Genomic DNA, 24482 nt, shown 5'->3' on the forward strand with positions numbered 1-24482 from the left:
CTCGGGGATGATCCAGCCAGGATTTTGTTTGGGGTTTGTTTAGGCTTTTTTGGGTGATTTTTCTTTTTCTTCCGCAAAGTTGTAGTGCTTTTTCTTCTATTCTTCTGTTTTTCTTCTATTCCTTCTTCAAACAAGAGGATTTTGCAGGAACGCCTTCTGTTTCAGAGAACTCGGGGTTTGTGCGCTGCTGACTAGAACAATTGATTTTTATTTATTTGTTTATTTACTGCAGGAGGGAACTGAAGCAGCACCTTTTAAGGCTTTAGCTGTTCTGGAAGAGTTTTATTTAGAGAAACAGCCTGATTCTGTTGCTGCCCACGATTGACACAAGCTCATAGAATCCCATCTCTGGTGTGGGCTCTGCAGTGGAGCCCCGGGGTCTCTCCCTCCAGCGCCCAGGTCACCCCGAGCCATTCGCTCTGGTAGGCCAAGGTGCTTCTCTCCAGGGCTGGTTGTCTCCCAGGGTTGGTTGCCATCTCTTGTCCCAGAGCTCGGCCGCACATCACCCAGGGTTGGCACCCCACCAGCTCCCTACCTGAAGGAAAGATGCAAACTGCAAGTTTTGGGGCACCCTGCCCTGTTCCTTCCTGTCTTGTCCTGCTCTGGTGAGGCTCCAGAAAAGCCTTTGGTCCCAGATGACACCAAAGGGTGGTGGAGACCCCTGCCTTGTTTGATGTCTCTCTAGGAGCCAGGACTCTGTAGCGCAGGACACACAGGCAGAGCCCTGGGAGGGGGACATGGCTATCCCAAGGTGGGTTTGGAAGGTGACCAGCTGGTGCCTTCTTCACCCTTCCCCTGTCTTGTCCTAACAGTTCTGCCCCGCTGCAAAGTTCCTGCAGATCAGAGGGAAGCAAAGGGCCACGATGTCCCTGCAGTCACTCTCCCTTCCCTCCTGATGACAGCCTTCCCCTGCCATCTCTGTGCTCTCACAAACAGTGTTCAGAGGGAGACAGCCACACATCCTCCTGCCTGCAAAGGCTGCCTTGGTGTCCCAGCCAGTGTCCCTCTCTAGATCCTATCACCATGGTGGTGGGCTCTTTGGCATTCCCAGCTCCGCAAGGCAGTGAGGTTCCCTGGGACCTGATGAGTGCATTGGAAGCTGCCTGCTTGGTTGACTGCTTTCTATATTCTGTTTTTAAGTATTATAATTACAACATTGTGACTGCCAAGGTAGGCGAGGTCCTGCCAATGTGGTGGTGTCCTCTGCCAGCTGGTGTGCACCCTGTGTCTGTTGGGTAGGGCTGCTGTGGTGGGAAGTGTGGCCACCATGTGGGGCCAGCCCTCTCCATACAGGTGTGGGGTCATATAGCCACTGCCCTTGCCTTGCTGTGTGCACCCAACAAGAGCCTCTCCTGGTCTGAGGAGACATTATAATGGCCTTCCAGTCTCTCAAGGGGCTCCAGGAGAGATGGGGAGGGACTCTGGATGAGGGAGGGGAGCCCTAGGAGGAGGGGGAAGGGTTGGACCCTGAAAGAGGGGAGATGGAGCTGAGCTGTGGGGAAGAACTTGTTTGGTGTGAGGGTGGTGAGAGCCTGGCCCAGGTTGCCCCGAGAAGCTGTGGCTGCCCCATCCCTGGAGGGGTTGAAGGGCAGGTTGGAGGGGGCTTGGAGCAACGTGGTGTGGTGGGAGGTGTCCCTGCCCAGGGCAGGGGTGGCACTGGGTGGGCTTTAAGGTCCCTTCCAACCCAAACCATTCCGTGATTATATGATCCCAGCTGCCACCCTCACTGGCTCCTGAGAGCTTGCATCATCGTGCTCCCTGTAAAGTCCCCTTCCCAGGAAAAGCCCTTCTGTGGGTGGGTGACTTTGCCAGGTCACTGTGGAGCAGCTGGTTTGGAGGGGGGCTCCTCTCCTGCCCAGGCACCGGGGAAGGTGGCAGGCGATGTTTATCTCAGTTATGTTTTCCGGGGCTGGAGAGCATTTGTGTTATCATCCACCAGATGGGCCTGGTGAAGAGCTGGTGGAGACAACTGTATTTCCTCACGCGGGCTCGTTGCCTGCCGGGAAAGGAGCCAGCCAGGCTTTGCAGGGAGAAGAACAGAGCTTGGACAGGCTGCAGCTGGGTTTCTCCTTCAGCCAGTTCATTTTTGCGAGGTGTGGGACAGAGGCAGGGGTTCTACGGTGTAAGGATGGACCAAGGGCCAGCCTACAGCCAGGCCCTTCCAGTCTTGTGCCTCTGTAGTCTTCAGACCCTCAAATTAAGTCTGGGGGTTCAGGAAGGGACTTGAATTGTCCATCAGTCCCAGGCAGGAGTCTGGTGGGAGCAGGTTGCAGCCTGGTGTGGCTGCCAGTTGTCAAGGCTTGTTGGGGACAGCTGAAGATGCCTGTCCCACGTCCTCTCCCATTTCTGTGTGTCTCCCACTGGCTCGCAGGGAAGGCTGTGTGGCCACTGGGCACCACAACACGGTGTAACCGTGGGGAGAAGCAGGCAGGGACATCTTCTCCAGAGCTTGCCACGCTGGTGGCCCGGCCACTGCAAGGTGTTCTGTCATTCGTTTTAGTGGCCAGCCCAGCCCAAACCACCGCACAAGGGGAGCTACAGACCTTTGAGGGAAGAGCTGATGGTCTTTCTGGTTTTCCTGAGAGCTGCCAGTGGAGAAAGTCAAGCAGACGGAAATGTCAGCAGTGGGCAGGATGGTGTCCCTGGAATGGACAGTGTTGGGAGCCACCTCCTGTAGGGTGGAAGAGAGGAGGGGGTCAGGAGGAGGCCAGGGTGGCTGGGGAGTGATCACAGCTAGGGGCAAATGGTGGCAGGACAGAGCCCTACAGTGTCCTACGTTCTGCCTGGAGCTTGGATCTCCTGCCTGGCCAAGTGAAACCCTGCTGCCTTCCCCGAGCCCGCAGCCTCGTTGCTGCTACCGCATCGAGAAGGTCTGGTGATGCACCTCAGCCCACCGTCCCCTCGTGTGCTTCTCTCTTTTAGGTTCTACTGGTTTTTCCCTTCTCTGTACTGGTGTGGGAAGGGACATGGTGACTTCTTCCCACGGGCCTGTGGCTGCGTGGCCAGAAGCCGTTGCCGCTGGGTAGGACGGTGGGTGGCAGAGCCATGTGTGCGGCAGGAAGGTTGGTGGCTGGAGGGTCCTGCTCTGTGAGAAGCTGGACACGAGCAGGCAGTGGGCACTTGCAGCCCAGAAGGCCAATCCCATCCTGGGCTGCATCAAAAGAAGCGTTGCCAGCAGGTCCAGAGAGGGGATTCTGCCACTTTACTCTGCTCTGGTGAGACCTCACCTGGAGTGTTGTGTGCAGGTCTGGAGCCCTCAATATAAGAAGGACGTGGACCTGATGGAGCGGGTCCAGAGGAGGGCCACAAGGATGATCAGGGGGATGGAGCACCTCTGCTACGAGGACAGGCTGAGGGAGCTGGGGTTGTTCAGCCTGGAGAAGAGGAGGCTCTGGGGAGACCTAATAGCAGCCTTCCAGTACCTGAAGGGGCCTACAGGAAGGCTGGGGAGAGCCTGTTTAGAAAGGCCTGCAGTGACAGGACGAGGGGCAATGGCTTCAAGCTGGAGGGGAACAGATTTAGACTGGAGATGAGGAGAGGGTTCTTCACTGTGAGGGTGGTGGAGCACTGGGACAGGTTGCCCAGGGAGGTGGTTGAGGCCCCATCCCTGGAGATATTCAAGGAGAGGCTCGACGAGGCCCTGGGCATCCTGGTCTAGTTGGGGGTGTCCCTGCTGACTGCGGGGAGGGGGGACTAGATGGCCTTTGGAGGTCCCTTCCGGCCTGGGCAATTCTATGATTCAATGATTCTATGATTCTATAAACAGCACAGAAGGGGTGTTTAGGGCTGGATTTTTTTGGAGCCAGCCCTCTCCAGCACGGCGTAACGGTGGGATGCTGCAGGAGGAGGGATGTGGGTGGCGCGGGTTGCTGACAGCCTTTTGCTGATGCCTGTGGTTTGATGAACCTCATCCGGGAAGACGAATGGATGTGACAGGATCGCGGTGCCCTTCACGGCCCCGTTCCCTTCCCTTGCTCTCTCTGGGGAACGGGCTCCCGTTCAGGGGGCTGTGGGCACGGTGCTGCCGCGGGGGAGAGGACTGTACAGGGGCTCCCAGCTGCAGGACTTGAGGCAGAAAAATCAATGTTTATATTTCTCTTAGCTGGGAAAGATTCCTTAAATAACTCCAGTAAATAAATACCTTGTAAAGTTCAAACTGTGAAGGCACGGTGTATGAACCAGAATGAATTTTCAAGCTCTCTCTCGCAATAAAATGGATTTCTTGGGTTGGGGCTTTATTTAGAGAAACGTTTGATTTAAGGAGAGAGTTGAAGGTTGTGTCTGATCTCCTTGTGAGGGGGGGAGGTGCTTTTCTGATGGCTGTGGGACACGGGCTGGAAATGTGGCTGGAGTATGCCCAGGAGAGTTCCTTGCATACCCGGCCAAAAGAAGGGTCACTCTCCTTGTCCCCAGGGTGGTTCTTCCCGTGTCCTCTGTCCCCTCTGGACCCCGCTGCTGCAATGCAGTCTGCTCAGCTGCCCTGCGAAGCTGGTGGTGCAGGTGCTGCTGCTCCGGGATGCTGGAGACCAGCCAGAGCCCAGTTCCCTCACGGATTTCTGCGCCTGAAACGACTTGTCTCCCGTCTTCCTTCCAGCCTGGTTATAGAATCATAGAATCATCTAGATTGGAAGGGACCTTAAAGATCATCTAGTCCAACCATCAACCTAACTCTGACCAAAAAAATAAATAAGAAATAAGCAATAAAAAAATCACTAAACCATATTCCTGAGGACCATGTCTACCCGTCTTTTGAACACCTCCAGGGATGGTGCCCCAACCCCTTCCCTGGGCAGCCCATTCCAGTATGGTTGAAACTGGTCCTCGAAAGGTCCACTAAAGAGGGAGCCAGTGATGAGCCCGTTTGGGGTGCAGCCCCTGTGGTCCAGGCTGCTGGTTCCTGGGTTTGGGAAATAAAAGACATTGGGGTGCTTGAGCAGGTCCAGAGAAGGGCAATGGAGCTGGTGAGGGGTCTGGAGAGTAAGTCTTATGAGGAGAGGCTGAGGGAGCTGGGGGTGTTCAGCCTGGAGAAGAGGAGGCTGAGGGGAGACCTTCTCACGCTCTATAACTACCTGAAGGGGGGTGTAGAGAAGCGGGGGTCGGTCTCGTCTCCCAAGCCACAGGAGACAGGACAAAGGGAAATGGCCTCAAGTTGCACCAGGGGAGGTTTAGATTGGATATTAGGAACCATTTCTTCACGGAAAGGGTTATCCAGCATTGGAATGGGCTGCCCAGGGAAGGGGTTGAAGCACCATCCTTGGAGGGGTTCAAAAAACGGGTCGACAGGGTCCTCAGGAATATGGTTTAGTGATTTTTTTATTGCTTATTTCTTATTTATTTTTTTGGTCAGAGTTAGGTTGATGGTTGGACTAGATGATCTTTAAGGTCCCTTCCAACCTAGACGATTCTATGATTCTATGGCCTGAATTTGCTCTTCTCAGGAAGAGCTGAGAGCATGGGGTGGACTCATGGGCATGGGGTGGACCTTCTCCTCAGGGTTTGTCCCTGCCCGGTGTCTCAGGGGAGCGGGGCAGGGTGGAAGGGGTTGGAACAGGACCTCTCAGCTGGCCTGGAGCTTGGGTTCAAGGTTGGGACTTTAGAGTTGGCTGCGTTATCTGGGAGCTGAAGTGCATGGAGGGAGGGCTCTGAGCTGCACGTTGACCTAAAGGAGAACTGGTTTGTCGTTGTGTGAGGGAGGAGGAAGCAGAAAGCTCTGTTTCAGCCCCACCTTTGCTCGAAGCTCTGGGAAATCACCCCGAGCAGGGGACAAAGGGCACCGTGCAGGGCTGGGATTCCTTCTGTCGTTGGTCAGCGTGAGTGCAAGCGTGGCATTGCCTTCCTGAAAGCACCAGGAGAGCCACGGCCAGGGAGAGCTGCTCCCTGCAAGCCCAGGGGCTGCCCTGGCCTGTGGAGGTGGCACCGCTGCTGAGCTTCGCTTTTGGAAAATTGCCTAGAAAAGGTCTTTTCAACTTTCTGCCCTGGCACAGGGTGGCTCTGGCGTGTGTCGGACCCGTTCTCCCATCAGGGTTTCAGGCGTTCCCAGGCAACGCTGGAGGTTGACACCAAGGGCTGGTGGTGACAGCAGGGCTCTGTGGCATCTCCGCTCCCCAGGTAAGCGGGGCAGAAGCTGGAGCTGGGACACGGTGCCCTCCAAAGCCTGCTGGTGAGAAACGTGTCTCTGCCGGAGGTTGGAGAGATCAGACCCCACCGGTTGAGCTCAGAACCCTCTGGTGAGCTCAGAACCTGCTGGTGATCTGTCCCGGCACTGGTTTGCCACAACCTGCCTCAGCTCTGGCACAGAGCTGCTGCCCACAGCCTGGCCAGGCTTCTGGCCCCAAAGCCACCACCAGACACCACAACATGCTTTTCTTTGCTCAGTGGTGTCTGGTGTGGGATAACAAGAGTTATCCCAGTATGCATAACTGGTGTGCCCGCGGTGGTGAGCCAAAAGGAGAGAGACAGGAACAGAAAGTCAGAGGTGGGCTGGAGTGCCACCAAAGGAGGAAAGAACTGTCCCTGGGAACAGCAAGAAGGCAGAGCAGGGTGTCGCCTCCTCCAGAGAGTTACAAACGAGCTGCAGATGTACCAAATGGTGGAGGTTGGGCACAGAAGCGATGTGCTTGCTCACCAGGGTCCACCCCTGCCACGAGCACGGGGTTGGTGGGGTTGCAGGGCTGTTCTTTGTGCCCTTCCTGAAGTGTTTTGGGTGGAAGCCAGTGCGTTGGAGAAACCAGTTGTCGGTGCCAGAGGAACAAGTGCCTGGAGAGCAATTACTGGATTGTTCTCTTCCTGGAAGCAAGGTACCAGCCCAGCATCCCCGGGTGGCCTTGGCCTTGGCCTCACGCTGTCTTCTGCTCTCTTCCAGCCACTCCCACTCTCCCGGCTCCATGGCTGCCGTCCGCGAGTGGTCCTGCACCCGCTGCACCTTTCTGAACCCCGTGGGCCAGCGGCAGTGCTCCATCTGCGAAGCCCCCCGCCAGAAGCCCGACCTCAACCACATCCTGCGGCTCAGCGTGGAGGAACAGAAATGGGCTTGTGCCCGCTGCACCTTCAGGAACTTTCTGGGCAAGGAGACCTGCGAGGTATGTGGCTTCACCCCGGAGCCGGGGCCCAGCGGCTCCCCCTTGCCCGTCATCAACGGCATCTTGCCCAAGCCCACCGTGCTTGTGGAGCCCAAGGGCACCTCCAAGGAGGAGGCTGCCAAGGCAGAAAGCAGCAGCGAGGACTCGGAGGGGAAAAGCCCCGAGGAAGCGGAGCTGGAGAGTGGCTGGGCTTGCCAGCGCTGCACGCTGCACAACACGCCGGTGGCCAACTCCTGCTCTGCCTGCGGTGGCCCACGCAAGCTCTCCCTGCCCAAGATCCCACCAGAGGCGCTGGTCGTCCCTGAAGTCATCACCCCTGCCGGATTTCACATGGCCCCCTCCACCCCGCAGCCTTTAGTCTCTGCAGAGATCTCTGACGGTGACGCCGTGGCCACCCAGGGCCCGGTGGCTATGGAACAGGAGGCCCAGAAGATACCAGCCTTCAGTCCCTTCTCCCCGGGGCTCCAGAACAACCCCGTGCCCCGGAGCCGGCGGGAGGTCCCCCCCCAGCTGCAGATGCCGGGCCCCGAAGCCTCCCAGCCGGCGGCTCCGAGCCCCGGGGGGCAGAAGGGCTCTCCGCAGGGCCAGGCCAGGGCTGCCCCCGCTGCCCGCTTCCAGGAGCTTCTGTCCAACAAGCGGCTGAGCGTGCTGGAGGAGGAGATGGAGGTCAGTCCGTCCCACTGGAAGTGCAGCTCCTGCTCCCTGCTGAACTCCGCCGGGGCCAGCAAATGCGAGGCTTGCAGCGCCCAGAAAGGCAGCGACACCATCAACCTGGTGGGGGACTCGGTGAGGTTCACCCCCTGCAGCCCCTCCAGCCCCGACTTCACCACCTGGTCCTGCTCCAAGTGCACCCTCAAGAACCCCACCCTGGCCCAGAAATGCAAAGCCTGCGGCTCCTCCAAGCTGCACGGCTTCCAGGAGCACGGGACGCAGGGCGAGCCGTCCCCCCGCTGCCCCGACTGCGGGGCCTGCGACAAGGGCGGCTGCTCCTCCTGCTCCAGCAAGGCCCCCTCCGCCCGCAAGGTCGCCCGTCTCTTCCCCTCCCAGTTGCCCAGCGGCCAGGAGAGGCCGGGCCAGTGGGCTTGTCCCGCTTGCACCTTGCTCAACGAGGTGAAGGCCAAGCACTGCGTGGCCTGCCATACCCCGCAGCAGTACGTGGCCCAGCGCAAGGGCCTCAAGCCCCTGAAGAGACGGGAGAGCATGCACGTGGAGAAGCGGCGGCAGACGGACGAGGGAGAGGCCAAAGCCCTGTGGGAGAACATCGTGACCTTCTGCCGGGAGGTGAGTGCTTGTTGAACCAGCCTTGCTCCTGGTTTCACTTGGAGGGGGTCCCCTTCCTGCCTCCCCCGTGGGTCTAGGGCATTGCTTGGCACAGGCGAAGCTGCCTGCTGGGTCTTGGGTGCCAGAGAAGAGAGAATCATAGAATGATCTGGGTTGGAAGGGACCTTTTAGATCATCGAGTCCAACCGTAACCCAACACTGACAAAACCCATCACTAACCCATGTTCCTCAGCACGTCTGCCTGGCTTTTAAATTCCTCCAGGGGTGGTGACTCCACCACTGCCCTGGGCAGCCTCTTCCGATATTTAATAACCCTTTCAGTGTAAAAAATTTTCCAAATATACATCCTAAACCTCCTCTGGTGCAACTTGAGGCCATCTCCTCTTGTCCTATTGCCTGTTCCTTGGGAGAAGAGACCAACACCCCTCCCCGTGCACCCTCCTTTCAGGGAGCTGTGGACAGCAATGGGGTCTCCCCTCAGCCTCCTTTTCTCCAGGCTGAACACCCCCAGCTCCCTCAGCAGCTCCTCACAAGACTTGTGCTCCAGACCTCTTACCAGCTTCATTTCCAGGTCTTCACCTGAAACAGCTGGATGCTAGTTATTAACACGGAAATGTAATATTTTAAATTGGTGGAATACACTCTTTGGGGTGAGGGTGACCCATCCAGTTCAGTCCTGGTGCAAGGGTGAGGAAGGCTGAGTGTTAACTCTGAAACCTAGTGATACCTTAAATCGGTGAGAGAGCACATCTGGGTTGAAGGGGACATTCTTAGGTGGTCAGTACCACCTCATTCCCTGCCTGAGGTGTGGGAGGTGCCTGGGAAAGAGTGTGTCCAAGTTTACTGGTGCCACCAGTGTCTGTGTGGGAGCAGGAGAGGTGGGGATGCAGCAGGCAGAGGACACTGCTGCCGCCGCCAGCACCTGCAGGTGCTCAAGAGCTGTGAGCTGGGCCTTGGCGATGTGGGGTTTGCTGTTTGTGAATGCACAACCCCAGCATGTGTCGCCCTGTTTTGGGAAGGAGAGCTGAGGTTTAGCTGTACCCTGGCTCCAGGTGAGGGTCTCGAGAGCACACGCTGTCACCTTTCCCTCCCACTGTGAATTATCTGGCTCAACCCGTTGGGTTTCAGGCTCAAACAAGACTGTGATGGCCTCATTTTTCTCCTGGAGTGGTGTTAAGATGCTGCTGTGAACACTGCTCTTTCTCTGCCCTCCTGCTGGGGGAAGCCTCCAGCTCTTCTGGACCAGATGGAAAGGGAGTTGCAGTCCCATTCTGACGTATGGACAAGGCTCTTTCTGCCTGGCCCGAGGAGTACGTCCGTGCTGGTGCCTCTGATGCACAGACTGGGGACCACAGAGGTGTTTGGCTCGGGAGGGAAGCTGTTGAGAATCATCCTGATTTGGGTCATGGGTTTTTTTATTTGCTACGTGTCCATCCTAACAGATGTGGGTGTCTTTATAGCAGAGAGACCCTGATTCTTCTTATCCCCCTCTTTTAAGCAAGTGAATAGCCTCTTTGTAGGCAGGGTACGTGTTCCATCCAGTGGAGTGAGGCCTGAAGGATGAATTATGAGAGATGGCCAAGTTGAATTAGCACCTTGCCAGGGCAATCTGCCTTGCCCCATCCAACCCAACTCTGCTCAGAGCCCTGGCTGAGCCCATTCAGCTCGCTACGCCATAGGCTGGTAGACCAGTGTGGGCCATCTCCTGAAAATCTCCCTAAAACTAAGTCTCTGCTACGTTCTGACAGTGGTTATGGTGAGCCAAGGGCTCTGTAGGTCCCAGGGAAGGACACTGGCCACAGTGGTGGGACGGGGCTGCTCCTGTACTCATGCTTGCTCTGCTCTTGGTGGGCCTGAAGCCTCCCACCAACGCTCCTGGTGGGGCTGGGTGTGAGGCAGCCCCAAAGCTTCCTTCTGGCCACAGGCTGCTCAGCCTTCTCCTGGAGGAGAGCATCAGCTTGGCCAACTTCTCCTCTGCCTGTTGTCCCCCATGTCCCATGGAGCAGCCGGCCTTACTGCGCTGACTTCTGCTCGAGCTCCTGCTGTGGGTGCTCCCTCCTCCACCGTTCCAGGGGTACCTTTTCCAACACTTTTCGGTGCGTGGTCCTCACTTTTAGCTTTACCTTTCTCTTTCATCTGGGAGGAGACCAGAGATGAGCTGCTTCTACACCAGACATCTTCTTCCCTGTCTTGTGCTGTCCCCTCTCTCCTTATCTCGCTGTCCCACCCTTCTCTCCTCGGATTAACCATCCTTCCCCCTTTCTGAATAACAACCTGCATAAACACATTCTGCAGGGCTAGAAGGACAACCCAGGACTCTTGCTGTCGGTGCCCTGCTCTGGCATCTCTGCCATGTGCCAGGAGAGGCCCCAGCTCTGTTTTCCTTCTTCTCCACCCATCAGACAGTTGGCTACTGGCAGCAAGGCTGTGCTGGGCAAGTAACAGCCTTCCTTGGCTGGTCCTGGGGAGATGGCAGCAGAACAGGTCATGTCCCTGCTCCGGAATGGCATGAAGAGGGACATTGGCAGAGCAGGAGGAGTGAAGGAGGTCTGGATTTACCCCCTTGCAGGAGAAGTAAGCACAGCTCCTCGTCTGTGAGCAGGCTCATCGCTGCCGTGGCTCCTGTCCCTCCTGCTCTGACCCTGCCCCTGGGGCTCTCCTGCCTCTTCTTCCCCTCCATCTCCAAGGACATCAGTAGCGACAACTTCTCTAAAGCACTTTGAGATATGGGAAGGGAGACATCACAGTATAAAGGTGATTAATTAGCTTGATAGGCTTTCCTGCCACTGCTGGGGGACTGTGCTGCTGTGGCTCTCACATTGCCACCGTCATCCTGCTGGTGAGGTCTGTGGCTGCTCTCCGGGCCCTGGGGAGACCCTGGCTGTGAGGCTGAAGGCTTCTTCCACCTCTGCTGCCTGGAAAAGCACCGCAGTGACTCCACAGGGGCCAGAAAGCTTGTGATGCCCACAGGCAGTGACCCCAGGACTGCTGCCCTGCTCCGTGACCATGTCGGGGGACCTGTGGAGCCCCGTGAGGTTCCTGTGGAGCCCCGTGAGGTTCCTGGGGAGCCCTGTGAGGTTCCTGGGGAGCCCCAGCTGCACCCCAAGAGGCTGGGATGGGGTGAGATGGGGTTGGTGGCCAATAGGGCAGAGAAAGCCAGCAAGCCCTGGGATGTGTCCTTTTTGGCCCACTCTGGTATTTGCGCAGTGACATCTATTAGGTGACAAACACCCTTCCAAGTGCTAATTGAGGCACCACAGTAGAAAGCATTCACGTAGGATTGCGACAAAGGAGGGAGGGAGGACAACTGCTCGTTTGGTGTGCATAAAAGCTAATTTAAATTAGAACTGGCTTTTGCTGAGAGAACTTTAATTTCATTTAATTAACAATGACAACAAAATCCCGGTTGTTATTTCACCCTGTGCTAAACTGTCTGAAAAAAGCTGCTCTTCTCCCCTCAGTGAAGTTCTGTTCTTCCATCCTGCCTCTGTGAGTAAAACCGATGGGATTATCTGCCCTTCGGTCCCTTCTATTTTATTTAATACCCCCCTGTCTATCGCAGGGGGGCTCGGGGGTGGGATAACCCTGGCTCAGGAATTTCTTACCTCTTTGTGGGATAACCCTGGCTCTGGAATTTCTTACCTCTTTGTGGTCTGGCCGAATCCAATTGGGAAACCTGCCCCTACCGTCCTTCCTGGCTGCACCTCGGGGGTGACAAGGGACTGCCAAACCCAGCGTGTCCCCTCCGGAGCACGGGGCTGGCCTTGAGGAGCATTTTCTTGCCAGGTGGCTCCTGGCAGGCTTGCTGCTCGCCGGCTTTGTCACTTGTAGAGGCAGCCAAGGTCCCCCATGGTCCAGCTTTTAGCACCAACATGAAGTGCGAAACGGTCCCTGCCCAGGGAGGTGCTGCTGTCCCAAAGCGGGGCCGTGTCCCCCCCGTGCAGACACCAATGTGCACACCGAGCAGAGATGTCCTCTATTTATAAATGCCATAAATAGATGGGTGCTGGGTGGTGACCCCCAAAGCCAGCCCCCCGCCTGGCCTAAAAACTCTCATGAGTATTTATACAGGTCAAAACACAGAAATACACAGCCTTAATTATAATTATTGATTAGTACCTTAACAATTTCTATTGGTTAGTACAGTCTCTCCCGTTTATTTAAAGTTACAAGGTCCTTTAATTGAAATGCAGGTGCTGGGGGGGGAGGGGAACAGTCCAATCCAGCCCCCAATTAAGTTGGTGGTCGTGATCTCCCACTGCCACCTCGTGCTGGGGGGGGAGGGGAGCAGTCCAATCCAGCCCCCAGTTGAGTTGGTGGTCGTGATCTCCCACTGCCACCTTTACCATTCCCCCAGTTACTGCAAACCCTGGTTGACTTCATGTCTGATCCAGCAGCTCTCTGGTTTTCATCCGCTTTCGGTGCCTCCTGTGGTGGGATGTTCCTTATTACCAGCCTCCTGTTCTTCTCCAGGGGTGTATTAATTAGTGAGACATTTATTGTTTATACCAAGTGTGCAGTATTACTCTTTCTTAATGAGAGATCCTACCTTCTAAAATACATTTTACCTTTCTAAAAGTACATTCTACCTTCTCAAAGTACCGTGAAACAGAAAAAGGCAGATTTTTGTGGTGGCCGGGAGAGCTGAGCTGGCTCATGGCAGGGCTGAATGCTGGACCTGACCCACTAAATATCACTGTGCTGTCACCAGCAGACACTGGCCCTGGGCCTGCTCCCCAGCACGGCGTCGGAAGGGCCAAATGGGAGTAACTGGGGGCTCCACTCTCACTCCTGGGGTGCAGAGGGATGTTTTCCTGGCCGGGATGCCCCGGGGAGCCCGGTGCCGCGCAGCTGCGCACTGATGCTCTCCTTGCCTTTCGCCCTCGCAGAACAAAGTCAATTTTGTAGATGACAGTTTCCACCCTGGGCCCAAATCCGTGGGATTCCCGGAAGGCGACAACGTGCAGCAGAGGGTGAAACAGTGGCTGCGACCCCACGAAATCAACTGTAGCATCTTCAAGGACCGATCAGTGAAGTGGTCCGTGTTTCGGACGCCCCGGCCCTCGGATATCCTGCAGGGACTGCTGGGGAACTGCTGGTAAGGGGGACTGAGCCAGCCTGACACCCCTTCCTTCTTTCCCCACCTTCATCCAGCTCCAGATCAGATCCCTCCACCCTCCTCAAACCCATTTACCCCACCACGTACCCCATCCTCTTCCTCACCCCTTCCCAAGCAGCTGTGGTCACTCCTTCCCAAGTGCCGCAAGGCTGGCCAGCTGCCTGCCCGTGTCCTGCTGAGATTGTCCCGTGTCCCCAACAGGTTCCTGAGCGCCCTGGCCGTGCTGGCCGAGCGGCCGGAGCTGGTGGAGAGGGTGATGATCACCAGGACGCTGTGCCCCGAGGGTGCCTACCAGGTGCGGCTCTGCAAGGATGGCACGTGGACCACGGTGCTGGTGGACGACATGCTGCCCTGCGATGAGTGCGGGTACCTCCTCTTCTCGCAGGTCAGCGGCTCTTCGGGGGGGATAAGAAGTGCCGGGAGGGGGTGGGCAACGCTTCAGGGGCAGGGAGATGCTCATCCCCAGCTCTCCCAGGAGAGAAGACTGATGGAAACCGGGTACAGGAGTGCCAGGAGGGGGTGGGCAGTGCTCCAGGAGCAGGGGGATGTTCATCCCCAGCTTTCTTCTCAGAGACCTCTACAACTTCTCAGTTGCCCTCTACAACTCCCTGAAAGGAGGGTGTAGAGAGGCAGGTGTTGGCCTCTTCTCCCAAAGGACGAATGACAAGACCAGAGGAAATGGTCTGAAGTTGGGGCAGGGGAGATTTAGATTAGATATTAGAAAGAACTACTTTACTGAGAGAGTGGTCAGGCCCTGGAACAGCCTGCCCAGGGAGGTGGTGGAGTCACCATCCCTGGAGGGATTTAAGAAACATATAGACATGGCTCTTCAGGGCATGCTCTAGTGCCCAAGGTTATTGGTTTATGGTGAGGTGTTGAGTGTGGGGTTTAGTTGGTGGGTGCGGTGTTTTTGGTGGGCGTTTGGTGTGGTGTGGTTTTTTTGGGTGGTTTTTTTGTTTTTGGGTTTTTTTGTGTGTGTGTGGTTGGACTCGATGATCTCAGAGGTCCCTTCCAACCACTAAGATTCTGTGATTCTGTGACAACTGATGGAGACAGTGGGAAGAGGTACTTCTGGGGTTCGCCTGAGGCTGTGTGGGGCATTTGCAGCTCAGGACCCCACTTTTTTGCCACACCTTCAGGACAGCTGAACTCTTCAGCAAAGCTGTTTAGCCCCATTTTGGCATTTCCCAGGCAGCCATGGAGAAGTTTCGTTTGCAGTTGGTTTTCCCTCGCTCCTCCCTGCTCTCACTCGAAGGAGAAGCCATCCTTATTCTTCCCAGCAAAAGGAAAATGGTTTCACCCGTGTGTTTTGCCCTGCTGAGGGAAAGCTGCTTCTTTCCTCTGCGGGGAGGTCTGGCAGCTTGGCTTTGCCAGGGAGGGACCGTGGAGAGGGAGGGGACAGGAGAAATCAGCCCGTTTCGAGCCAGTGCCCGTCCGGTTGCTCTGAGCACACTGGGGTGGCATCTGCCAGGATGAATGAAGGTCCCTGGGCCACTTGGGGACGTCACCACACGTTCTGCCCTGCCCTGCCTGCCAGGCCCAGGGGCGCTCGCTGGGATCACGTCCATGAAGGAGACTGAGAACGTCTTTACTGAAACCCAGGCAGCAAAATCTGCCAAACAACACAACGTGCTGCTGTCGGGAGGAGACAGGGACCCAGGACTGTCAGGTTGGATTTTGTCCTGCAAATCCCAGTCCTCTCTTCTAAAGTACTCGCAGCCCCAAAGCGCATCGTGCGTAGGTGTCAGGACAGGACACTGGTTGGCGAAACAGATCCAGTTAAGGAGAAACTTTGGAGAGGGGAAGACGGAGTCATCTGTGTCTACGTTTGCCTCACAGTAGACAGATCCAGTCAGACACATCATTTTCAGCATAAGATTTGCCTGTCTGGGTTTTCTTTTCCTTTCTATCCATCTTTCCTCTCTTAAAATTTCAAGTCTGCATTTTTTTTGAAGACTGACATTTTTCCCTCAAGCTGGTTTTGCCTTGCCTTTGTTTCCAGGGGCATCTGAATCGTGACGAGATTTTTCTGCCCAGCCTTTAGCCGCGCGAGCTGCGTGTGGGGGCTAAAAATGGAAAAAAAACGGAGAGTTTTAAAAAGAAAGGAAAACCAGGCTCTTACCGAAGCTCCCTGGCTGCGGCTCAGGCAGAAATAAACAACATGGATTGGAGTGAGGGACTCGAAAAGCAGTGAAAAGCACTCGTGAGCTGGCGTTATCCATAGGAAAGGAATCTCGCTGCCCTCCTTTCCTCTCCCAGCTCTCGGCTGCCATCTGGGAGTCACACACTGTCACTGTGCCAGTGCTGTTCCCCGCTGCCCTCCATGCCACCGGGTACCAAACCCCATTTACTGGGGACCCAGAGGCCAGCAAGTGTCTCCTGTAAGTGTCCAGGTGTCCCCTTGCTTTCTGTCCCTGTACTCCTTCCCCTCCGTGTCCTGGCTGGGGCTGGAGTGGAGGTGCCTCCTCAACCTGCCCAGGAGTGAAGCACGGCTGGTGACAGCACCCTGTGTCACCCCACGGTGGCTGGGACGCAGTGGTGAGGGCTGAGCCTGCCTTGCAGTGGCCGATGGAGGCTTCACAAACCTCTGGGTGCATTAATGCCTCTTCTGTCTCTCTCTGAAGCCGTCGTTAGCCTGGCGATGCCAAGAGCAGCCTGGCACCAGAGCAAAGCAACTACGGGGAGATTTCCCTCCCTGGAAAATTTGCATCTCGTAGTGACATCTTGCCACCAGCCCTGTGGGGGGGTAGAGGACTTTGCCCCTTTCCCTGGCAGTTTTTTTGGAGTTTTTCCTTGAAACAGCATCTCTGTTCCATGGGTGAAATGGGTCCCCCGGCCACGTGTGCCCTCCTCCGCCAAAGGTGTGTCGGGTTTGGTTTGCAACGATGTGCCAGTGCAAGGCAGCTGTGCCAGATGTGCTCCATACCCTTTTCCGTTATTAAACCTTTTTAAATACAGATGGAAGCAGAAGGAAAGGACCGTTGGTCCCTTCCTGGACTAAAGCAGATGCCCACCCCTGCCAGCCTGCCTGCCTGGGCACCCCCGGGATGCAGCTCTGGTGGCGTCGGACCTCTTGGGGGTTCACTGCAGGATGTTTCCCCAAGAAAAATTAAACTCTGCAAACAAACTACTGAGCAGGAAGCGAAGGGGGTCACCCTTGGCCTCTTGTGGACCAGCTCCTGGTGGCTTGGCCTTGCTGGTCCTCATCACAGCGGGAGGACAGGGGTGGGGGAGGAGGGCTGTTAGGGTTTGAGAAAATCCACAACTTACGGACAATTTATAGACAATTATTCTCTCACCCGATGACCCCTCCCCACCCAGGAAGGGGAATTAGGGAAAACAAGAAAACACGAGGGTTGAAATGCAAATAGATTTAATAGGATAAGACTAATTAACAATAATGCTAAAGAACCAATATTAATCCCAGTATTAATATAAGATAAACAAGGATTATCCCCAGCCCATTCCATCAGCAGAAGCCGTGTGCTCCCAGCAGGGACAGCCAGTGTGGGACCCTGCGAGCGCTGCGGCTTCGGGAGGAAGGGGAGGGCTCAGGGCTGTGGCACCGGGACAAGGAGTTCTCAGGGTGGCAGCCATCAAGGGAGAGAGAGAGAGAGAGAGAACTCAGAATCACAGAATGGTATGGGGTTGGAAGGGACCTCTGGAGATCATCTCCTCCAACCCCCTGCCAGAGCAGGTCCACCCAGAGCAGGTCCCACAGGAACGCGTCCAGGTGGGGTTTGAATGTCTCCAGAGAAGGAGACTCCACCACCTCCCTGGGCAGCCTCTTCCAGGGCTCTGCCACCTTCAAAGTGAAGAAATTCCTCCTCATGTTTAGGTGGGACTTCTTATATTCAAGATTGTGCCCATTTCCTCTTGTCCTGTCACTGGGCACCACTGAAAAAAGACCAGCCCCGTCCTCCTGACACCCACCCTTAAAGTATTTATAGGTGTTGATCAGTTCCCCCCTCAGCCTTCTCTTCTTCAGACTGAAAAGCCCCAAGTCCCTCAGCCTTTCCTCATCAGGGAGATGCTCCAGGCCCCTCATCATCTCTGTAGCCCTCTGCTGTCCCCTCTCCAGCAGTTCCCTGTCCTTCTGGAACTGAGGAGCCCAAAACTAGACTCCAACTCCTCAGCAAACTTCCTGGTTTATATCAAAAGTGACTTTCATGGTATGAAATAACCCTGTTGCCAGCTTGGGTCAAGTGTCCGGGTCTTGCTCCTCCTCCTCCCTGCACCCGGGGAGCTCAAAAACACAGAGACCTTGAATCCCACATCCCAGAGCGGGCTGTAAAGTGAGTATTTTCACGAATTCGGACACTAGAGTCTTCTAAAAGTGCAGTTCTCCCCAGCAGTAGAAGAGAAGTTAGTCCTATGTCTCTCAGCCCAGGACCTTGTCTGTGCACACTGTCTTCGCTTTCCCATCTCCTGCCCGGGTGGCTCCTGACGTGTTTCTCCCTCTTTCCACAGGCCCAGAGGAAGCAGTTGTGGGTCGCCCTCATTGAGAAGGCTCTGGCCAAGCTCCATGGTTCGTACTTTGCCCTCCAGGCGGGGCGTGCTATTGAAGGCCTGGCTACACTAACGGGTGCCCCCTGCGAGAGCCTGATGCTGCAGGTCAGCTCCACTAACCCTCGCGAGGAGCCCATTGACACTGACCTCATCTGGGCCAAAATGCTGAGTTCTAAGGAGGCTGGGTAAGACGAGGCAGGAGGGCGCCGTGGCAGGAGCAGGGACGTTCGGAGATGGGAGGGCGAGGGGTTGGGTCATTCTCGTTGGTAGAGGCTCAGAGGAGCAGGGCTGGTCTTGGGGTGGAGACCACCAACCCTCGGAGCGTTGGCAGAGCTCCTCCTCCAAGCTCTAAGAAATTATTTCTCCTTTGTTTAATTTTTGTATGAATTTGTGTGTTCACTGCTGCCTGGTGGGAGTTTTGGGGTGGCTGGCACTGAGCCCGCTTGCTTCGCTTCGAGGTTTTTGATGTATAGTTAAGTGCTTGACCCTGCACGTCTCTCCCACCCATACGTGGTACCCTGGGCACGACTATACGTGTCTCTATAGGAGACAAAGCGAAAAGCAAAGACCTCTTGGTCATCACCAGGAGGAGCAGGAGGGCAGTGAGGTTCCTGGGCTCTGCCCGGTGGAAATCAGAGTGATTTTTGGCTGGCTGAAGGCAGGGTTCCTCCTGCCAGCTGCAGAACAGAGCCACGTGGGGGGCTGAGAGGTCCCAACCCATGGTCTCCCCTCATGGTGCAGACCTCCTGCCCCACATAGCCTGTCCTCACCCCTGCAGGGTGGCTTGCCAGGTGGCTGAGTCCTGCCAGCCCCCAGAGATGGGCAGGACCCAAGAGCCTGGCAGAAAATGGGTGAGGTTTGGGCAAAGCTGGGCTGTGTGTGGGCAGAGCTTTCAGCCCTGCGGGTGAGGGCACTGCTGGGAGAAGCTCACCACGGAGCCTGGGCTCGACCGTGGATGTGAGCGGGTGGAAGGGGCTCACTGCTCCCCAGGTTTATGGTGTGGGAAGAGAGGGAATATTGAGGAGCCTCCAGGGGGATGGTCTGTCCCATGCCTCGAGCAGTTGGGACAAGCTTCCCCGCCGTGCCAGGCCTGGCAGGACACCGAGGCTTCTGCTGTCCCCCGTGCAGGTTCCTCATGGGCGCGTCCTGTGGCGGAGGCAACATGAAGGTGGACGATGTGGCCTACGAGAGCATGGGCCTGCGCCCGCGGCATGCCTACTCCATCCTGGACGTGCGGGACGTCCAAGGCTTCAGGTGAGTTTGAGGTGGAGGCTGGCGTGGCAGAGCAGACATTCTGCCAACCCTGGGGACAGACAATTGAGTGTGTGCTGGACAAAACCTCGGGGACTCTTTGGTGTCCCATCCTCAAGGCCAGCAAGGGCTGTTTCTCCATCCCAGGGTGTCACATCAACGCTGTTGTCATATAAGCCTGGCTCTGGCTTCACATCCAGGGCTGTGCTGCTCCAGGATGCATGGTGGTGCAGAACTGATTGTCTCACAAGCCTCAGAGGATTGAGTTGAGCTCTTTCAAGTCAATGAGAGCATCCTTCTCACCTTTGGAGAGTGAGGGGTAGAAAGGAGTGCCACCCCTGAAACTCTGGGTGCTGTATGAAGCCCCATTTTCATCCATGTCATTCTGGGGCACACGCTCAGCAGCCACTTCTCCACTGAGGTCCTTCCCTGAGGGCAGAGGGAGCTGCAGCAGGTCCAGAGCTGCAAGATGTGGACATCTGGGGCCATGGTGGGGGTGGCAAATTAGTTCTGGGATGCTGTGAGGACTTTAAAGGGCAGGGACAGAAGTGGCATGGTTCCCTCTACAGGGGGCTGGCCAGGTCTGCAGAGGTGGGAGAGCATCTCAAAGGTGGTCTTCCATGTACTCTTCTTCCTCCTGGGCCTCTGACACTTTTTTCCCCACCTCCCAGGTTACTGCGGCTCCGAAACCCCTGGGGCCGCTTCTCCTGGAACGGCAGCTGGTCCGACGAGTGGCCGCACTGGCCAGCGCCCTTGCGACACGACCTGATGCCCCACGGCAGCAGTGAGGGTGTCTTCTGGATGGAGTACAGCGATTTCATTAAGTACGGTGGTGCCCAGGAGGCTGTGGGGAGGGAAGCCAGGCAGGGGACAGAACAGGGGACATGGGGGTCATAGAATCACAGACTGGTTTGGGTTGGAAGGGACCTCAAATCCCACTCAGTGCCACCCCCTGCCCTGGGCAGGGACACCTCCCACCACACCACGTTGCTCCAAGCCCCCTCCAACCTGCCCTTGAACCCCTCCAGGGATGGGGCAGCCACAGCTTCTCGGGCCAACCTGGGCCAGGCTCTCACCACCCTCACACCAAACAAGTTCTTCCCCACAGCTCAGCTCCATCTCCCCTCTTGCAGGGTCCAACCCTTCCCCCTCCTCCTAGGGCTCCCCTCCCTCATCCAGAGTCCCTCCCCAGCTTTCCTGGAGCCCCCCTTCTTTAGGGACTGGAAGGGGCTCTGAGGTTTCCCCAGAGCCTTCTCTTCTCCAGGCTGAACCCCCCCAACTCTCTCAGCCCATCGTCCCAGCAGAGGGGCTCCAGCCCTCCCAGCATCTCCGGGGCCCCATTTTCCTGGCTCTTTCCAGTTACCACAGCACGTGTGATGGTGGGGTTAGAACTAGGTGATCTTTAAGTAACCAGGTTACTCAAAGCCCCATCCAGCCTGGCCTCAAAACAAGGCCGGACATCCCCAGGGGGTGCAGGTGGCCTGTGGGTCTCTGCGGCTCACAGCGAACTGGGGCCAGGGGGCAGAGCAGTGCACCCACCAGGGACCCCACCAGGGCTGAGCCCAGTTTCCCCGCAGGTATTCAAGGCCGGACATCCCCAGGGGGTGCAGGTGGCCTGTGGGTCTCTGCGGCTCACAGCGAACTGGGGCCAGGGGGCAGAGCAGTGCACCCACCAGGGACCCCACCAGGGCTGAGCCCAGTTTCCCCGCAGGTATTTTGACTCCGTGGACATCTGCAAGCTCCATTCGGACTGGCACGAGGTGCGTGTGCAGGGCATGTTCCCCAACAAGGCCAACGGGCCGGTGACGGTGACATCGCTGACGGTGTTGGAGCGTGCTGCCCTGGAGTTTGCCCTCTTCCAGGAGGGCAGCAGGTGAGCTGGGCAGTGGAGGGGCTGCAGGTGGTGACCCTGACCCAGGAGAAATCCCCAAAACATCTCCCTCTCACCCCATGCCATCCCATGGGGTGACAGAGCTTAGGGATGGGCCACCAGCGTGGTTCACAGAATCACAGAATCTTAGTGGTTGGAAGGGACATCTGAGATCATCGAGTCCAACCACAAAAAAAAAAAAAAAAAAAAAAAAAACCCAAAAAAAAAACACCACACCAAACGCCCACCAAAAACACCGCACCCACCAACTAAACCCCACACTCAACACCTCGCCATAAACCAATAACCTTGGGCACTAGAGCAGGCCCTGAAGAGCCATGTCTATACGTTTCTTAAATCCCTCCAGGGATGGTGACTCCACCACCTCCCTGGGCAGGCTGTTCCAGGGCCTGACAACCCTCTCAGTAAAGTAGTTCTTTCTAATCTCTAATCTAAATCTCCCCTGCCCCAACTTCAGACCATTTCCTCTGGTCTTGTCATTCGTCCTTTGGGAGAAGAGGCCAACACCTGCCTCTCTACACCCTCCTTTCAGGGAGTTGTAGAGGGCAATGAGGTCTCCCCTCAGCCTCCTCTTCTCCAAACTAAACATGCCCAGTTCCCTCAGCCTCTCCTTGTAGGACTTGTTCTCCAGACCCCTCTGCTGATGTTTTAGCCAAACCCAAGCTTGGTTCCTGGGGCTGGTGGCTTGGAGGACTTCTAGGTCCACCATCCTGCCCGTGGTCTCCATGCGCTCTCTGGGGTGACGCTCAGGTGACGTGTGACCCTCCTTCCCCCTCCCAACAGGCGGTCGGACACGGTGGACAGCCACTTGCTGGATCTGTGCATCATGGTTTTCCGGGCCACCTTCACCAGCGGGAACAAGCTGAGCCTGGGCCGGCTGATGGCTCACAGCAAACGAGCCGTCAAGAAGTTCGTCAACTGCGACGTGATGCTGGAGCCGGGGGAGTACGCCGTGGTGTGCTGTGCCTTCAACCACTGGAGTGCTGCCCTGGCAGGCCCCACCACCACCCAGGGTAAGGGACACTCCCGGGGGAGACCTTGGGGGTGGCAGAGGTGACAAAGCCCTTGATCTTCGCCGTGGGGACCCAGCAGGGGCTGTGGGCTTGGTGACAGTCTCGCTGATCCCCCCGGCTTCCTCCCTGTGTGTCTCCACAGCATCCAGTCCCACCAGCAGCCGACCGGCCACCGATTACTCCAGCTATATCCTGGCCATCTACAGCTCCCGTCTGGTGATGGTGGAGCAGGTGGAGGCCCAGCCCACCACGTTGGCAGATGCCATCATCCTGCTGACCGAGAACAAGGGCGAGCGCCACGAGGTGGGTGCGGGCAGGGGCTGGAGGGGGGTGATGCTGCCAGTGGGAACCTGGATCCTGCCTCTGCTGCATCCTCAGTCCAGCAGGACCGTGCCACCGCTGGCTGTCATCTAGTCCCATGGATGCCACGCTCCCTGGGGCAGCATGGGGTTCCCCAGCAGATGGGCTGGAGGTGGAAGATGCTGGTCCAGGGGCTGAGATTTGGGGTGGGGGCGGAGGTTGCCTGGAGGCTTCACCCCACCCTTGACCGTTCCGTTTGCCCCAGGGCCGCGAGGGAATGACCTGCTACTACTTGACGCATGGCTGGGCAGGACTCATTGTGGTGGTGGAGAACCGTCACCCCAAGTCCTACCTGCACGTCCAGTGTGACTGCACCGACAGCTTCAACGTCGTCTCCACGCGTGGCAGCCTCAAAACACAGGACAGCGTTCCCCCCCTGCACAGGTCCGGGGTAGGCAGGGGTGGGCAGGGGGCTTGGCGCAAGGCAGAGGTGGCAGGGAGGGATGGGCAGAGGGTGGGATGCTCCACCAAGGACTATGATGGGTGGGAGATTCCACCAAGGACCATGTTCTTGCTGGGAGGGGATGCTGTGAGTGCCAGGGCTACTTCTGCTCCGGAGGGTCAGCGATGGTGCGAGCAGACCCCACCACAGAGACACCGTAGCTCTGCACACAGGGCTTTCTCCCAGGAACCAAGTTCCTTGCAGAAAGGGCTTTGAGGAACCATCTCACATGGCCAGCAGGACCAGGGCAGCGACCATCCCCCTGTACTGGGTGCTGGTGAGGTCCCACCTTGAGTGCTGTGGCCAGTTTTGGGCCCCTCACAACAATAAAGGGGCTGGAGCGTGTCCAAAGAAGGGCAACAGAGGTGGTGAGGGGCCTGGAGAACAAGAAGGGTCTGGGGAACTTCTGAGGAGCAGTTGAGGAAGCTGGGGTTGTTCAATCTGGAGAAAAAGAGGCTGAGGGGAGACCATCTTGATCTCTACAACTCCCTGAAAGGAGGGTGTAGCCAGGGGGGGTCGGTCTCTTCTCCCAAGGAACAGGTGATGGCTGAGGAAGCTGAGGTTGTTCAATCTGGAGAAAAGGAGGCTGAGGGGAGACCTTCTTGTTCTCTACAACTCCCTGAAAGGAGGGTGCAGCCAGGGGGGGTGGGTCTCTTCTCCCAAGGAACAGGTGATGGGACAAGAGGAAACAACCTCAAGGGGAGGTTAAGATGGGATAGGAGGAGAAATTTCTTCACAGAAAGGGTTGCCAAGTGTTGGACGGGGCTGCCCAGGGACATCGTGGGGTCACCATCCCTGGAGGTATTCAACAGATGGGTCAACGTGGTACTGAGGGACGCGGGTTAGTGGTGGGTTTGTCAGCGTTGGGTTGACGGTTGGCCTTGATGGTCTTCAAGGTCTTTTCCAACCTAACCTACTCCATGGTTCCCTGCGTCGCCCGGCCCTGAGCCCTTCGCTCTCTTCGCAGGCAGGTGCTGGTGATCCTCTCCCAGCTGGAGGGTAACGCCGGCTTCTCCATCACCCACCGCCTGGCCCACCGCAAAGCCACCCAGGCCTTCCTCAACGACTGGATGGCCACCAAGGGCACCCACAACCCGCTGCTCACCCCCGAGGTCGCCGGCCTCCACGGCCCCCGGCCCCTATGACGAAGCGCCTCCCCCCTCCCCGCTCCGCTCCCCCCTTATTTTCTCCCGGGGCCGCCCCCCCAAGCTGTCAGCGCCGAGCCGTGGGGCAGAGCCGTGGGGCAGAGCCGTGGGGCAGAGCGGGAGCGTCACACCCAGCACTTTGCCCTGCGCCGTGGGGCCGGGGCGAGCTCTCAGGGCTAGGACCAGCTCTTGCCCGCCGCCCCGGCCCCCCCAAACCCCCCCACGCACTTTATGAGGAGCGGCTGGGGGGGGCACGGGGCCATCTCAGGATCCCACCTGCCCCAATCCCGCCCTGGGACCCCCCGGGGGGGCTGCGGGAGAAGATGGGGGGGCTGCAGTTTGCTGTCAAGGCCCTTCCCAGGCACCACGCTCAGGACTCTCCCCCCCACCCC

General features: G+C 57.2%; 1 protein-coding gene across 7 annotated transcripts in view; it reads left to right on the plus strand.

Moving 5' to 3' along the window:
* The window catches only part of CAPN15 (calpain 15), a 69930-nt gene extending 45454 nt beyond the window's left edge, over nt 1-24476 (plus strand). For 6 of the 7 annotated variants that reach the window (XM_014958847.1, XM_014958851.1, XM_014958845.1 and 3 more), the window contains 11 exons: nt 6863-8360; nt 13250-13458; nt 13681-13864; nt 17950-18173; nt 19117-19242; nt 19911-20063; nt 20951-21112; nt 21914-22143; nt 22286-22446; nt 22709-22887; nt 23913-24476. In XM_014958847.1, the coding sequence (XP_014814333.1) occupies nt 6863-8360; nt 13250-13458; nt 13681-13864; nt 17950-18173; nt 19117-19242; nt 19911-20063; nt 20951-21112; nt 21914-22143; nt 22286-22446; nt 22709-22887; nt 23913-24090 (3304 nt within the window). In that variant the 3' untranslated portion in view covers nt 24091-24476. Of the gene's footprint in view, nt 1-6862; nt 8361-13249; nt 13459-13680; nt 13865-17949; nt 18174-19116; nt 19243-19910; nt 20064-20950; nt 21113-21913; nt 22144-22285; nt 22447-22708; nt 22895-23912 lie in introns of all 7 variants that reach the window. The other variant, XM_014958849.1, reaches the window with a different exon arrangement.
* Nucleotides 24477-24482: the final 6 nt, after the last annotated feature.

The sequence above is a fragment of the Calidris pugnax genome, unplaced genomic scaffold, assembly GCF_001431845.1.
Source record: "Calidris pugnax isolate Ruff unplaced genomic scaffold, ASM143184v1 scaffold244, whole genome shotgun sequence".
Lineage (NCBI taxonomy): Eukaryota > Metazoa > Chordata > Aves > Charadriiformes > Scolopacidae > Calidris > Calidris pugnax.